Here is a 16,785-nt window from a genome sequence, read left to right as displayed (position 1 = left end):
GCCTACAAGTTCTTTCTGCCACCACCTTGATTGAGACCGATTTTCTCCCATATACCTAACTAGATATGGTAAGATATTGTGGTGGCCCTGTAGAAGTGGATTTGCTATCTATGTCTTGGTTGAAGGGAAGATAAAAGAACCTGCAGCCCTACCAAGGGCTCACGTGTTTGGCTAGAAGGAAGCTAGAATGAATTTTGTTATCCCTTTCTTATGTATTTTTAGTTTTTACGGAAACTATGTTTTTTTTTTACTATATTAATCTACTTTTGTTTTTAGTGTTTTTATTTTATTCTATTTAATTGATTGATTAATTAAACTAAATTGTAATTTGAATCACGTAATATGGTATTTAAATAATGATATTAAAGAAAACTGTAAAAAAGTAATTTGTGTTTGGATGGTTTAGATTAGAGTTGCTTTTAGACATATAATTACTCAAATGGGTTTTATGTTGCTTCAAATCTATACAACCATTTATAATATAGATTATCATTTAAAAAAAAATTACATAATTTTTTAACATTATTATTTATGGCATGTTAATTTTCTGATATATATTTATCACATTTTCGGTTTTCTTTAAGTTTTTTATGAAATTAATAAAAAAAAAATATTGAGGGATTTATGAAATTTATTAAATAAATTTATAGAAACAAACTTTACCAGCGCTGTTTGTCTGTGTCTGTCAATTCAAAAGTGTGCAGTGTGTCTAACCCTAAACCGTATAAAGGATGTATAGTGCAGTCTGAAGTGTGTAGTGTACAGTGGGTCTTGCTAATGACCAGATAAAAGAATGTCGACTGCAGTCCTTGTGTAAGTAAACTATCAGAATGAACAGAAAAAAATTGCAGAATCTCTATGCGGTAACAGTGGCTAGTCTGCACCATGCATGTTCTTCTGCCAAATCTGTAGCTATGTTCTTTTACATAGTTAAACTATTTAAGGCCTAGTTTGATTTGGTTACACCCTGTATGTTTCGGTTGCAGCTTAATTTGCATGGAAAAATATATTTAATAAAAATTTCAATAGTTATTTTAATTTTTGTTTTCAAGATAATAATTAATTGCTTTAGTTAAGTTAAAAACCATTTAATTTATTTTATATTTTGTAAAAATAAAAATTTCTATGATTTATATATAGTTTTTTTAATAAGAATTAACGACATTTCGTATAGGTTTAGGATTAAATTTTTCAATCAATTTTTTTTATTGAAATAACTTGATTCTTCGATGAAAATCTTTCAAAAAAAAAATGATTGAAAAATATATGTGTAAAGAATAATTATTTTTGGTTTTCTTTTATGCGGTTATTAATTAATAATAATTTGGTAAAGAATAATATAAATAATTTTTTGTGCGGATCAAATGTGAGTGGGTTAAGTCTACGAATGACATAGCAATGTTAATTAATGAATCAATCAGGTCAAATGTTACTGGAGTAAGTAGAATAATGGTTGAGTAATGGTAAATGGTCGATCAATTTGGTCAGATGTGACTGGATTATGTAGAAGAATGACTCATTAATGATACAATTAGGTCAAATGTGACTGGATTAAGTAGAAAAATGGTTGAGCAATGGTAAATGGTGAATCAATTTGGTCAAATGTGACTGGATTAAGTAGAAGAATGACTAACTAATGTTCATCGGTGATTCAATTAGGTCAAATGTGACTGGATTAAGTAGAAGAATGGTTGAGTAATGGTAAATGGTCAATCAATTTGGTCAGATGTGACTGGATTAAGTAGAAGAGTGACTCACTAATGATACAATTAGGTCAAATGTGACTGGATTAAGTAGAAGAATGACTAACTAATGTTCATCGGTGATTCAATTAGGTCAAATGTGACTGGATTAAGAAGAAGAATGGTTGAGTAATGGTAAATGGTCAATCAATTTGGTCAGATGTGACTGGATTAAGTAGAAGAATGACTCACTAATGATACAATTAGGTCAAATGTGACTAGATTAAGTAGAAGAATGGTTGAGCAATGGTAAATGGTCAATCAATTTGGTCAGATGTGACTGGATTAAGTAGAAGAATGACTAACTAATGTTCATCGGTGATTCAATTAGGTCAAATGTGACTGGATTAAGTAGATGAATGGTCGAGTAATGGTAAATGGTCAATCAATTTGGTCAGATGTGACTGGATTAAGTAGAAGAATGGTCGAGGAATGGTAAATGGTCAATCAATTTGGTCAGATGTGACTGGATTAAGTAGAAGAATGGTTGAGCAATGGTAAATGGTGATTCAATTTGGTCAGATGTGACTGGATTAAGTAGAAGAGTGACTCACTAATGATACAATTAGGTCAGATGTGACTGGATTTAGTAGAAGAATGGTTGAGCAATGGTAAATGGTCAATCAATTTGGTCAGATGTGACTGGATTAAGTAGAAGAATGACTAACTAATGTTCATCGGTGATTCAATTAGGTCAAATGTGACTGGATTAAGAAGAAGAATGGTTGAGTAATGGTAAATGGTCAATCAATTTGGTCAGATGTGACTGGATTAAGTAGAAGAATGACTCACTAATGATACAATTAGGTCAAATGTGACTAGATTAAGTAGAAGAATGGTTGAGCAATGGTAAATGGTGAATCAATTTGGTCAGATGTGACTGGATTAAGTAGAAGAATGACTAACTAATGTTCATCGGTGACTCAATTAGGTCAAATGTGACTGGATTAAGTAGAAGAATGGTTGAGTAATGGTAAATGGTCAATCAATTTGGTCAGATGTGACTGTATTAAGTAGAAGAATGGAAATCACAATGGTAAATGGTGAATCAATTACGTCATATGTGACTGGATTAAGTACAAGAATGACTACCTGATGATTCAATTAGGTATAATAAGACATGTAGAGTATATATACGATCATTGCTTACATAATTATTCAAAATTACTCACGATCTTAGTCACTTGATCATTTATCCTTACACTTACATCTATTAGTCGAGTTCTTAATCAAAACTAATAAAGTTCAAATGATAGCTAATTGATTAACCTATCTTACATAATTACTAGTTGGTTAATTTAATTTACTTCATCATTGATTACTTAATTTTTCATAATTAGTGATTTAATCTTGGATGACATAGAATAATGAATATTAAATTAGGGTTTCAATTGTTTTATAATATTAAAAAATAGCGATGCTATTTGTAGCGAACAAATGCATCACGAAGGTACTGCGAATTAATGGCAATCGTTGGATCTTTTGGACAAATTGGAATACATGGGTAGATGAAAATGGAGAGATGTTATACGCGACACTGTTACATTTGTCGTGATGTTATCGTGAATATATTTTCGGGACATGTAGCATTTTCCATTAAAAAATCCTATGCCATGTTTTCAATTCAAACAAACACATCTTTATTCCTTTTATAATGGTAAGTCATATATTGTAAGTCATATTAGTGCAGTCCATTAAAACGCTACAAATTTTCCAAACATCCATAGTTCTCAAAATATTCTGGGTTCCATTCAACAATGTCTTCATGCAACAGCAATCCACGAACAAACTCACATGCTACATGGATCAAGTACTCAAACAGGCGATGTTTTTGTAGACCAAAAGCAGCAATCGCTGTCTCAATGTCCGAAGACAATCCAAATCGTTTATATTACACCTGTAGACGTGACGATCCAAAACGATGCAGTTTCTTCGAATGGTGCGAGCCAGATGAACCTGCAATGTCTGTAGGAGAAGTTGAAGACAAGTTAAACAGGTTGGAAGAAGGAGTCAACAACATGGTCGTCATTCATGCAGCTGAGATTGAATCGGGTCGATTGGAAGTTCAGAAAGAACTAGCACAAATGAAAAAAGAACTACAGGATCAGATATGTAGATTAGGAACGATTGTCGAAAACATGAACAAAGAGATTGAGGACAATGGAAGTAGGTTCAAGGCAGAACATGATTTACTGGTTTCCAAAATGGACACAGACATGAACAAAACAAAAAAATCTTTGTCGAATTTGAAGCATCTTATAACACTCCTCATTCTGCTCGTGATTTTAACAATGTGGAAAATGAACTGAAACTGCTGGTTTAATGTTGAAGAAGATGAAGGTTTGGTGTTTGGAAGGAAGAAGTTGAAGGTTTGGTGGTTGGAAGGAAGAAGATGAAGGTTTGGTGATTAATATGTCTTTTCTTAATTAATTATTTAAATTAGTATTGTACTTTCAATGTTATAAAAAGATAGTGATGTATCCTGGAATTTATTAATTATGTTTACCACATGTTTAATTATTTAATTCGGTCATTAAGGTTTTACTACTATGGATGTTTGTATCTGGTTGTTCCTTTTGTTTGAATTTTTTTTGTTTGAATTTTAATTATTATAAGTTAACAATATTATCAACATGAGGAAATTCTTAGTTGAACTTTGCAACAAATACCAAACAAATTGGTTTCCCCAATTTTATTGCCAAGAATCGTGAATGTGCAGTGCAATAACTGTTGAAAGCGCTGAACTTGACATTGGGAGAGGTTACAAATTCATCAATGCCAAACCCTAATCTACTATTATAATCCTTGTTGTTTCAAGCTGTATCAATTTTTTTAAAAGATAATTTATTATAATCGGAGCGTAAACTACTTAGTGTAATAAACGGTTTTTTTTAATTTGAGTGTAATTTTTTCTTTTTTTTTAAGTAGGAGGGTAAACTAAGTTTAAAGATCTAAAAACCATATCTCATGCTTCATATCAATTACGACAAGGATGAAGAAGTTGCAGGTGTGGTAGGAACTAGGAAGTAGATGAATGTTCTTGAACTATATTCTTTTTGTTAACGTATATTTTTTAATTAAAAATGTATTTATGTTTTGGAAACATGTATTAATATTTTAATTAATAATTAATAAACATGTATTAATATTTTGAAAAATGGGTATTAATGTATTTGCGTTTTAAGTCATTATGGGAAAATGTGTACTATGTAATATACTTTAGTTATTATTTTATAATTACAATTTTTTATTTATTAATTGTCATTTCTTGTTTTAACTTCATTGGATTTAATTATATAAAATAAAATAAAAACAATATCGTGCTTGTTTATTAAATTATTGAAAATCAATATTCATTTTAAAAATAAAAGGGGGGTAAAAGTGGGTAACCAAATGGGTTTGAGGATTGGTTTCAATTGAAACATATTTAACTAGTTTGGAATTAGTTGTGTGATGTGATTTTGCAAAATGGAGATCACACCTACAACAACAATGATGAAGGTTAATTTTCAATAAAGCCTACTCACTGTCCTTGTTTGTACTTGTTCTTGCAAGAAAATATTGTTTTTTTTTTTTTGTGTTATCTTTGTTTATTAATTCTTGAAAAATTGTTAATAAATTATGCTGTCACATAAAATTTCATTGATTTTATGCTAATGTATTTGCGTTTTTATTAATTATGTTGGACGAATAAGAATGTTCATAACGAATATTTGTTATATTTTATTTTTAATCAATAATGTATTAATGTATGCGTTTTGATTAATTATGAAATAATTGTGTACTATTACGTATACTTTACTTATTATTTTATACTTACAAATTTGAATTATTAATTGTCATTTCTTGTTTAAACTTCATTGGATTTATTTTTATAAGATAAGATAAAATAAAAGTGATTCACTATATTAATGTTAATTGGATAAATTCGTTTTGATTAATTATTAATATAAATAATTAATTGGGTAACCAAATGAGTATGAGTATGAGTTTGAGGATTGATTTCAATTGAAACATGTTGAACTAGTTTGGAAAGAGATTAAGTAATGAGATGAGATTTTGCCTGATGGAATCAAATCACACTCTATAACAATGATGAATTCTCTAAAGCTTATTTTCAATAAAGCCTAAACCTACACTGTCTTTTTCATGTACTTGTTCTTGCAAAAAATATTGATTTACTCATTTTGATTGTGTTATCTTTGTTAATTATTCTTCAAAAATTGTTTGAGAATTCTCAATTAACTAAGGCTTAAATATGAAAATAGTCCCTGCAAATATCTGATATTTTGGTTTTAGTCCCTGTAAAAATATTTTTTTGATTTTAGTCCCTGCAAATATAAAAAATTTGGTTTTGGTCCTTGGTATTTTGTTTTAGTCCTTGTAAAATTGATTTTATATTGGATTTGGTCCTTGTAATATGTAGAATATTTGATTTTAGTCCCTCAAAATGAGGACTAAAATGAATATTATAGGGACCAATTTCAATATGAAATGATTTTACAAGGATTAAAACAAAATACCAAGGACAAAAACCAAATATTCTATATTTGCAGGGACTAAAACCAAAAAAATATTTTTATAGGGACTAAAACCAAAACGCCAGATATTTGCAGGGACCATTCCCATATTTAAGCCATTAACTAATATATATTGCAATCAATTTATTAATTATATTTATTCAACTTGTGTAAGGAGTTTAACATGTCAATTCTCTTAGTCTTATTATAGAGTACTTTAAGAAAACAAAAGTACCATTGTGAAGGTCCCACATTGACATAGAAGCAAACAATGCTGCATAAGTGTAATTGAATCGTACTACCTCTCAAACTCTCTCAACCTCTCAACTCACTCCATACCATGGACAAGAAATCACAAAAAATGAAAATGAATGTCGATTCAGACACCATCAATATCACCAACAAAGATATCACTTCAAAACTAGTTGATGCTGATGAACCAAGTGCTTTGATAATGGAGGTTTTCACAATGTTGAAACAGCTCATGGTAACCGTGAACCAAAATAAGGTATCTTTGATGGAGATGAAGGCTGATCAAGCATTACTCAATGAAACACTAGCTGAAATGCGTAGCTCTCTGAAGTTACTTGAAGTGGCCGTCTGTACCCAAGACCGAGACATACTACCAACAAGTCATAAAACTTCAAGAAAGGTTCATATGGAAGTGGGTGTTGATTCTGACAAAGGAAAGGGTGTAGCTGTTGAGTGGGATGATGATGATGCTAACAACGACATCATGTTTGATGTACCTGATGAACAAAACGATGACAATGCCATGAAAACCTATCATTATATACCAACCCCGAATGTTGAAACAACTTTGGATACGGTCATGCCTGTAATACCAGAGATTTGGACAAAACCATACACTTCAAACTCAAAGAAGTCAACAAAAGCTGACCATCAGATTGTGAAGAAACTCACATTTGGAAGTCCACCACCTTCAGGGACCAATATGATGAACTTTGACGAAGGAACTGGCAGTGAACCCTTGGAGACTCCAACTCCATCACTACCGTTGCTGAATATCAAAAAGAGATCGAGGACGCCGGACATTCCAAAGGCTGTTAGAACTCCTTCATCTTATTTGCCAAAGAAATTTACAACGAAACTTCTGTTTAAGTGCACAGCTGAGATGTTTCTTGAACCAGCTGAGATACAAGTTTGTGCATATTTATTCTACAAATTTGGGAAAAAGGAGTAAGTTTTCGTATTCAACAAGTTTCTTAATATTATATATAAAACATTAATTTTTTTTACTTATAATAGTGTCATGTTTTTTATCTTTAGTGATAAGTTTGTCAAAGCTAGAGATTTGGAGGCAAACCGGGGGACTTTTGAATGTCTTGTACCAGGGAAACTTGTTACACCTCAGGTAAAAATAAACTGCTAATTACTTAAATAATCGTAATCTTTTTTTCGTAACTTTGTAACACAGGATATTTAAATGCTTTGAAGATTATCACTCTTGTATGTGAAAGTGTTCGTTGGAAGCATGCAAATACCCCATTAAAAGCAGTTTGGTGTCTTCCACCATCATTTGCGGTAATACACCAACGCTTAGATCCATTTCAAGTTATAACAATGTGTGCTCTTCTTATAACATGTTAACTCATCCTGGAATGTTAGGTTGATGTGTTCAAAGGTGAAATATGCCATGACTTGCTGCTTAAATACGCAAACCAATGGATGGAACCATTCAGAAGACTCAAATATGTAAGATATTGGACCAATATAGCTTAAGATCAACCAAATAAATTACCATTAATATGTTTTATATTTTCCATGTTAGGTGTATGTTCCAATTCAAACAATGTATGACACTGTCTACCCTCATTGGTTTTTGATGGTAATTTGCATACAAGAGAAGATGATTTATCACCTAGATTCATATTTGTGTGCAAGCAACAAAGTGGATAGGCGTAGAATGATTTCTGCCGTGGTAAGTTACGTTATTTATATTTTATATTCATGTTCATTTAGATCAACTAATATTTCTACATTCTAATATGATCATGGTTTATGTTTGCAAGGCTACCACTTTGACAAACATTGTCAATTCCCCTGAATATGGAGCAACATTTGCTAGTTGTGGATTCAATTTCAATGCTTGGCAAGTAGAAGAAGTGGGAGGTATTCCTAACTGTGGATCTAGTGAAAATTCTGCTTTGTGGGTTTTGGATTGGCTTGAGCGTCACAATTGTTTCGCTGATGAAGTGGTTGGGAAGGTATAATCCAAACACAAATGCATGTTGTTACAAAATCGTAAAACATTATGTGTCAACACTAAACTAATGCAATATTCATTTTACGTGTAGCTTGAAGAGAACAACATCCGTATGCGAACCGCTGCGACTTTGATACTTGGACCCCATAATGAGTTGAAAGATGATGTTGAGATGAGGACTGCTGCATTTTTGGGGTCCTTTGCTCTTTAATTTGGACTTCATATCCCTTTTTTTGGAACTTTGCCCTTTGCTCTTTAATTTGGACTTCATATCCCTTTTTTTGGAACTTTCCTTTGGGTTTACTTGGAATTGGTTTGGAAACCCATTATTTTGTAATTTTGGTTCTGAGTGGACTGGGCTGGGGCCTAGTTCAATCTTATGATTCCTCCAAATCTTATGATTTGGCCCAAACATTTTTATGCACTAAAATGTAATCTTGTAACCTAGCTATTTTTCTTGCATCATTGGTTAAGTCAAGGTGATGAATGAAAAAAAGCTAAACATATTTTATCCTGCTTGCTTTGCCAATACTATAATGTTAATTCTATAGTTGCCAAACATTTTTTATCCTATCTAACTACAATGTTAATTAGCTGATAGTGCATTCACACTACAACCCTTGAATGAACATATACTTTGCATAATCTGGGAAAAAGTGTTACACTAATTACTTGCACAATTCACATATAAACTACTATATCCAAGCATCTCATACATCAACACACATTAAATTCCATATGTAATTGTCTTACAAATCCGAAATAAATTACGTTGACATCCACAAAGATTCAATACTACCAAGTTTTAAATCATAACAACGCACCACATACCATGTCTTACACATTACATAAATACTAAATAAAATACACGGACAATGCTATCAAATATTCAATACTACCAAGTTTTAAATCAGAACAACACACATACCATATTACATAAATACTAAATAAAATACACGGACAATGCTATCCAACCCTTTTGTCCATGACAAACCTTCATTGTTCCACTCATACATCCTGCAATGTATGACACAAATCAATAAACAAATATGAGATTCAATTAAATCAAAAAACAAATATGAGATTCAGTTAATATATCATCGATGTCAACAGTTAATCATGAGTTTATGATATATTACCGTATCTATGACATTAAGATCCTCATCCATACTCATGTCTTCATACTCATCTTCAACTACTTGACTTGAACTTGGAACGTGACATGACTTCCTATTGTGCCCCTTTCCCCCACATGCACTACAAACATGGACTTTCCTTGGTGTTTTTAATTTGGTTTGGGAAGACGATGGACCAGCACAGCCTTTGCTTCTTGCTCTAACTGGATTCTTCACTGCACCCTCCATATAAGGATTCTTGTATGTCAACTCAGTTTCAGTCCCATTACATATAGACTCCAACGAGGCAGTATGCAAGGCAACCATGTCTAGAGTTGTCCTTATATGTTCTTTTTTTCCACATCGAACTACAGCATTAGCCATCCTCTTACACGACTCAACAATCCACAAGTAAGCACTAACACAAGCAGGATCAATACAAGAATTATTTCCTTCAAAAGCACCTATTGAATCCTTTGCGGATTTGGTCCATCTAGGCATGATGACACACCCTGGCATGTTAACAATTTCAAGCGACACAAACACACAAATCATATGTTCACAAGGAATACCATATGACTCCATTCTTAGACATGAACACTTGAACTCGAGCTTTGCTTGACAAAATGTAACATTCCATTTGACACCTTTCTTACCATACCTAACGACACAAAAGTTAAACAACGAACCACTTTGTTTTCTGGCTTTCACCCTACATGTACACGACCTATTAAATATTGGGACAAGCATACTTAATACCTCACGCGTGTACACTTTTGCAGCAGACTCTTCCAACTTATGCAATGGTGATTGCAACACATGATCCCCAAATGAGGACGTAAAATCTGCCTCAACTTCTCTAAACCGCATATAATTTATCCAACGCATAAATTGTTTCATAAAATCTAACAAATTATCCTTTAAATTTACATACTTACCGAATTCTGAGTGTAGTCCCTCGCATCGAGACGTTGTCCTAAATCCAGCAAAGAAATTACCCCTAATGTGGGCAGTTGCCCACATATCCCGCTTTGAATACAATTCAGAAACCCAATTGTTGTTTTCAAGTCCAAACTCGGCAACCATCTTAACCCATCTGCGCTCAAACTCACTTACATCAAAGTCTCCTAGCATGCATTGCTTAAACTTTGTTACAAATTGCAGGTTTTTCACATTAGCGGTAGCATTGCGTATCAATTGCCAGGCGCAAAGACGATGACGAGCTTTTGGAAATACTTTTTTAATAGCATTGCGCATGGCATTATCACCATCCGTAATCACCGAAATTGGACTCTTGCCACCCATTGCCTCAAGAAAGCGTTCCAGCAACCATGCATATGTTTCATTAGTCTCCTTTATAACAATAGCAGCAGCAAACACAATACTCTGATTATGGTGGTTAACCCCAGAGAATACCACAACCGGACACAAATATTTATTTTTTTTATAAGTAGCATCAAAAGCCAGAACATCCCCAAAAACAGACCAATCCTTCCGAGCAGTACCATCACACCAGAACAATTGCTCTAGACCACCATCTTTGTCTACAGTGTGCCTCCAATAAAAACTATCATCTTTCGATGAACACTCTTTTAGGAAATCCAGCGTCTTTTTTGCATCACATACATCGCTCTTTCTTTGCCTTTGTTGCTCATTATACATGTCTTGTCTATGATACCCTACTTTGTCATAACCTCCTGCCTGATGAGCAAACAGACCAAATATATGTCTTGTCTTCACCCCCACATTTCTCATAATGCTCATTTGATACTTGTCATACTCACTCATTTTCCTATGTGCTGGAAGCATACCACTATAAACTTTGTCTACGAATGAATGGTTGTGCACATCACATATAAACTTAATGTACCACCTTCCACAATTTAGATCCACATGAACCAGACATCTTGCATCACAACCACACCTAGATTTAGGCCTGGGTTTCCTTTTACGAATATAATTCTTACGACTTTCCATTCTGTGACCTTGTCTATGGCACACAAAACTCTGCTGTATAATTTCTCCCCTACCATTTTTCACTACCCTATCCCTCCTACCAGCAAAACCTTTGGTGCTAGCATACCAGTTATAAAACATGAAAGCCACAGACACATCCGGAAAGTGGAACAACATTAAATCTTCAACACTTACTTGCGTAAAATTAACTTTAGCAATATCTTCCGGACCATCAATTGCTGTTTCTTCACCAAATGAGCATCCAACGTTTTCAGACTCTTCATGTTCATCTTCATCACTATCACTATTAGGATGTCCATTATTGCAACTGCCTTCATCCTCGGCCGCAGAATCTAAATCAACATCGTTACCCTGCTCAATAAAAAACGAATTTACTCAATTAATTCACGTAGGTTCAAACGAACTTGCCATCTTTGCGATAGAAAAGTTTTTTTTTTCCAAGACAAAATTCACTAACTTAATTCACATTAATCAAGCTTTTTTTCCACGGATGAATTAAAAAACTAAACTATACCTGATCATTTACAAAATGTTCAGAACGCCCTTCTTCTTCTTCAGCGATAACTTCATTTTCGTAGTTTTCCATTCCGCCGCTTCTCTTGAGGTCAGATCTACTTCTACGATGGACGCAAATAAACTAAGATTATAAGATTTGAGGTTAGAGAAGAAATACAAGAAGAATGTGAGTGGTGTTTGATGAACTTGGTAGATCTTTGGATCCGAAACGAGATGAACTTGGTAAATCTTCAGATCCAAATTAATTTGTAATATAACATTTTGTGTCATTTATTATGTCTACCTTTTTAATAAAAACCAATACAAAAAACATTAATTATGTCTGGGGTCAATTGTGTGATTATGGAAAATACTGTGGTGTGCCTATAATAACATTAATTACAACAATAGGGGTCAATGTCGAAAACTCTATAAAACCGGGAAAACCGGGTATCACATGTATTTTGATTTATTTTGTCATTTGTGCACCATACACAAAAAGATCCATTTGTGCATGCTAAGTGCCACCCATTTGATAATTATAATATTTTATGTTTAGTAAGAATGGTGACAGAACCGACCCAAGAGTAAGACCTCTAAAGCTCTTGTTTTAGGCCTACCAACATAAAATTTATTTTTCATTTAATTTTATAAGCAAAAAGGCCTCATATGCAGACAAAAAATATATTATATATCAAAATTTGTTTGTTTTAGACTCACTTACTTTTAAAGATTATTGGACCGATTTTGGTAGTGCGCAATTAAAATAAGAAATAGAAAGTTTTTTATCGTTAACAACTTGAAGGTGATCCGAACTAATGTATTAATTGAGAGATTTTTTAAATCAATTTTTGTAATATGGTGGGAAAATCATGAGTCAAAGAAGCCATTGAGGAAGAATAACTTCAGTTTGGACAACATTGGCAAATGGTTGTGTTGGCTTGCGCATATTTTTCTTTAGCGTATAACACTGCATGACATTATGTCCTATTTTATTGCAATATCGACATGTAATATACTATCATATAGGTATTTTTACGGCTGTTCAATGACTCTTAGAAGCATTACTTTTGTCACCAGAGTTGTGACAATTGGCATAATTAGCAGTCACGAAAGCAAATATAATTGGGAATGATCTTCACGTTGGTAAAAGATTTCAGTCAACTAATTTGTCATGGTCACCAATGAAATGGCCAATCAGGGCAACTTTATATGCAATTGAGAGGAGAGGAATTCTAATATGGTCACGAGACCAAATAAATAGTGTTTGGTCACACTCACGTAAAGAAGTACTTTTTTTAATAATAAAGAAGAAATTGATAAAAAAGTGATTGAATATTTTGAGTATAATCTTTTTAGGCTTAATGATGTCTTTAGTCCTTGCAAATAGGCGCCATTTAAAAATTGGTCCCTGTAATCGCTAATCCTAGCATTTTACCCCTGCAATTGTTAATCATTTAAAATTTGGTCCTTTGACCAACTTAATCAATGCCACATCACCAGATTAGCAAAAATGGCATGGAATTGACGAAATTACCCCTGGCTTATTTTTTTTTCCTTAAAAAAAAATCAGTTTTTTCCCGAATTTTTTTTACGATTTTTTCCCGAAATTTTTTCAGTTTTAATTTTAACAGTTTTTTTCCGAAATTTTTTTTGACTTTTAATTATTTTTTCAGATTTTTTTAATTTAAAAAAGAATTTTCAAAATTTTGAAATTTTTTTTTTGAAGGGAAAAAAATTAGACCAGGGGTATTTTGGTCAATTCCCATGCCATTTTTGCTAATCTGGTGACGTGGCAGTGATTAAGTTTGTCAAAGGACCAAATTTTAAATGATTAACAATTGCAGGGGTAAAATGCCAGGATTAGCGATTACAGGGACCAATTTTTAAACGCCGCCTATTTGCAGAGGTGAAACACACCATTAAGCCATCTTTTTATGTGTGTGTCCAAACAATATTAATTTGGTCTTGTGACCATATAATAATACCTTGAGGAGATGATAGCTTGAATATATGCAGTGACCAATGAAGAACTTTTGGAGGCACAATATAACCTTTTAAAGATATGATGATGATCCCTCAAAAAAAAAAAAAATGATGATGATGATTTTGGAGTAAAAACGGTTGGAAAATGCACATTGTAGCTAGTGCAAGCCATGCATCACAGGATGTGTTTACAACAGCCATGCTAACGCAAGCTTCAACATCTCATATACTCCATCCGTTTTAAAATGAGTGTCGCTTTAGCAAAAAAATTGTTTTAAAATGAATGTCACTTTACATTTCCAATACAACTTTAATTTTTTTCTTTCAACTTTACCCTCAATAAATACTCCAACTTTTCTCTCTCACAATTTTCAATGCAACTTTAATTTTATAAAGTAAGGGCTGTTTAGTAAAATCATTATATCCAATGATTATTTCATTCCATTTTTTAATCTGTGTACCAAAGCCTAAAGCGACACTCATTTTGAAATAGAGGGAGTAAGATAATACTCCACCATAAATATCGAGGAAGATAATACTTTAAAGTGAAAATAAGTCGGACCGATTGACATGGACATGAATCTACGATCTAATTTACACAAGATCTAGGTTAACAAACTTTTTTTAAATAGACAAGTCTATTTTCTTTTTAGAAATTTATTTATCTAAAAAGGCCAACTTCAAGTCACAAAAGAATAAACATTCTAGGCCTACTATGTCAACCTACATAAGTAAATATGGATACAAGACTGCTATATATAGCGAAAGTTTAATCGCGAAAACATCACGAGCTGAGAAAGCTTTTACAGGGAAATGTTTGACTAGTTGAATTTGGCGGAAAACATGGAAGGGTGGTGTTAAATGGCCAATTGAAATACGCCACCTCATGTCGTGAAAGCATCGGGAAAATATTTTTTTGTTCTACTGAGTCACGAAGCAAAACTCACAAACACTAAATTTTGAGAAGTGAGAAATTATGGATTCAACCTGTACCCCAACATATCATATGTCCTTGCAATCTTTTGCAATAAAAATTAGAGCTTTGCTATATAAAGCGAACACAAATTCACGAATTGCAAGCGAATGATTAACAGCCTTGGATCTCTATTTTCATACAATACATGGATGGTTGGATTGATACATGGGTGTGTGAATAAAAGTCAAACTTGGCCACAATACATGTCGGGATGCCGTCGTGAGATATTTTTTTGCTATACATAACTTTTTCCTAAAAATTATGAGTACTAAATCAAGCGAAGGAATGCACCACGAAATTATCCCGAACATAAAAGCAACCAATCATAAATGAGGATGAGCGGAATTCAAGGGAGGCTGTGGAAATAGATGAAAGTAAAAAACTAAAGTTTGCCTAGTGTAATACGTTCTCTATGTACTCACGAGATACTTTTCGCTGTATATAGCATTTATCGAAAATTATATTTGTCATACATACATACATATATGTAAATTGTTTTTGTGTTCAAATATTTTCACTAACTTAAACATATTAGCTTGCATGAAGTTTTTTTTCTTATATATTTAAATGTATTATTATAAAATATAATTGTCATATAAAGTCATACTTTATAAATATTAATATGTTAAATCTCAATTTATAATTTAATCTCATTGACTTATTTGCATGCTAGCTTATTTAGGTCATAGGTCATAAGACACTTTTAAATAGATCAAAGTCGGGCCAAAATAAAGCCTACAACAGATAACATATATTAGATTTGAGTTTTTTTTTTTTATTAGATCAAATTTAAACCTTACCAAATTTAACTTGGTCCAAACTATTTCTGCCCGTGCTTTTACCCCCCTCTATGAATATTGGTGATTATCTTGTGTACACACCTGCAGAAGGTTGCTGCTTTAGGCTCGACAACAACGGATGTAGCAGTTCATATTGTACACACATCACAAAGACAACATATTGGCATAGGAAACTTCATTTCTATCACGTGATTAACTTAAATTTTTCTATGGAAGTACTTGATTTGGCGAAGTGGGTTACCTTAGAATCATGTATACCTCGCCACTATTACAAATAAAAAATCAATTGTAAGTTCATTTGTATCATCATAATATATCGTATCAATTATAATTTATACAAAAACGGAAGACAACCTATCAGCAAGTTGTGCAGGTAATCCTTTTTGAAAAACTGATGTATATGAACTATATAATATAGATCAAATATATCAGTTATTAAAGAAATTTAAAAAATAGTTTTTTTTTCTTATAATAATGATCAAAGAATGTATGTTCTAATATGATTTAAATACATATATGTAGTGATTAGAATGACAACTTTTGTCGAGTAGCAACTGTTGAGATGCGACTTAGAAGGGTACCTACAAACATTCTGACGTTTAAGTCAGTATGAGAGTAAAGAGCGAGAGGTAAAAATTGGATAGATAGTGTGTAATTTCAATTGTGGTCTAAGGACTTTTTATACAACCGGAGATATAGTTAGCGAAGTAGCCGTTGGTAGGATGTTACGGATGACAGGTTTTGTAATCGTTGAATGTTTGGGGAGAATTGATGGTCAGAAGCGTTAAACGTTACAAATCTGGAAAAATGTTAACCTTCTGAACTTTTAGGCACTAGGCCAGAGGTATACTATTGATGAAGTAACACATGTGATGCTTAGACCGATCGGTATAGAATGCTTGTGCCAAAGATGTATATATTTAGACTTCAAAAGTATCGAACTTAGG

General features: G+C 32.7%; 1 protein-coding gene across 1 annotated transcript; it reads right to left on the bottom strand.

Annotated features, from left to right (window-relative positions):
• Positions 1-9,277: 9,277 nt before the first annotated feature.
• On the bottom strand, positions 9,278-12,313 carry LOC146923169 (protein FAR1-RELATED SEQUENCE 5-like). Its single transcript, XM_085715884.1, has 3 exons — positions 12,096-12,313; positions 9,629-11,932; positions 9,278-9,506 (listed from the first exon to the last, which is right to left on the bottom strand). The coding sequence occupies exons 1-3, from the start codon at positions 12,165-12,167 to the stop codon at positions 9,498-9,500; spliced, it is 2,385 nt and encodes a 794-aa protein (XP_085572010.1). The 5' UTR covers positions 12,168-12,313; the 3' UTR covers positions 9,278-9,497.
• Positions 12,314-16,785: the final 4,472 nt, after the last annotated feature.

Source organism: Medicago sativa, chromosome 5 (assembly GCF_051527215.1).
Source record: "Medicago sativa cultivar Bolivia chromosome 5, Bolivia_mono, whole genome shotgun sequence".
Taxonomy (NCBI): Eukaryota; Viridiplantae; Streptophyta; class Magnoliopsida; order Fabales; family Fabaceae; genus Medicago; species Medicago sativa.
The sequence above is the reverse complement of the archived record's forward strand: the minus strand, read 5'-3'. Positions and strand labels throughout refer to the sequence as shown.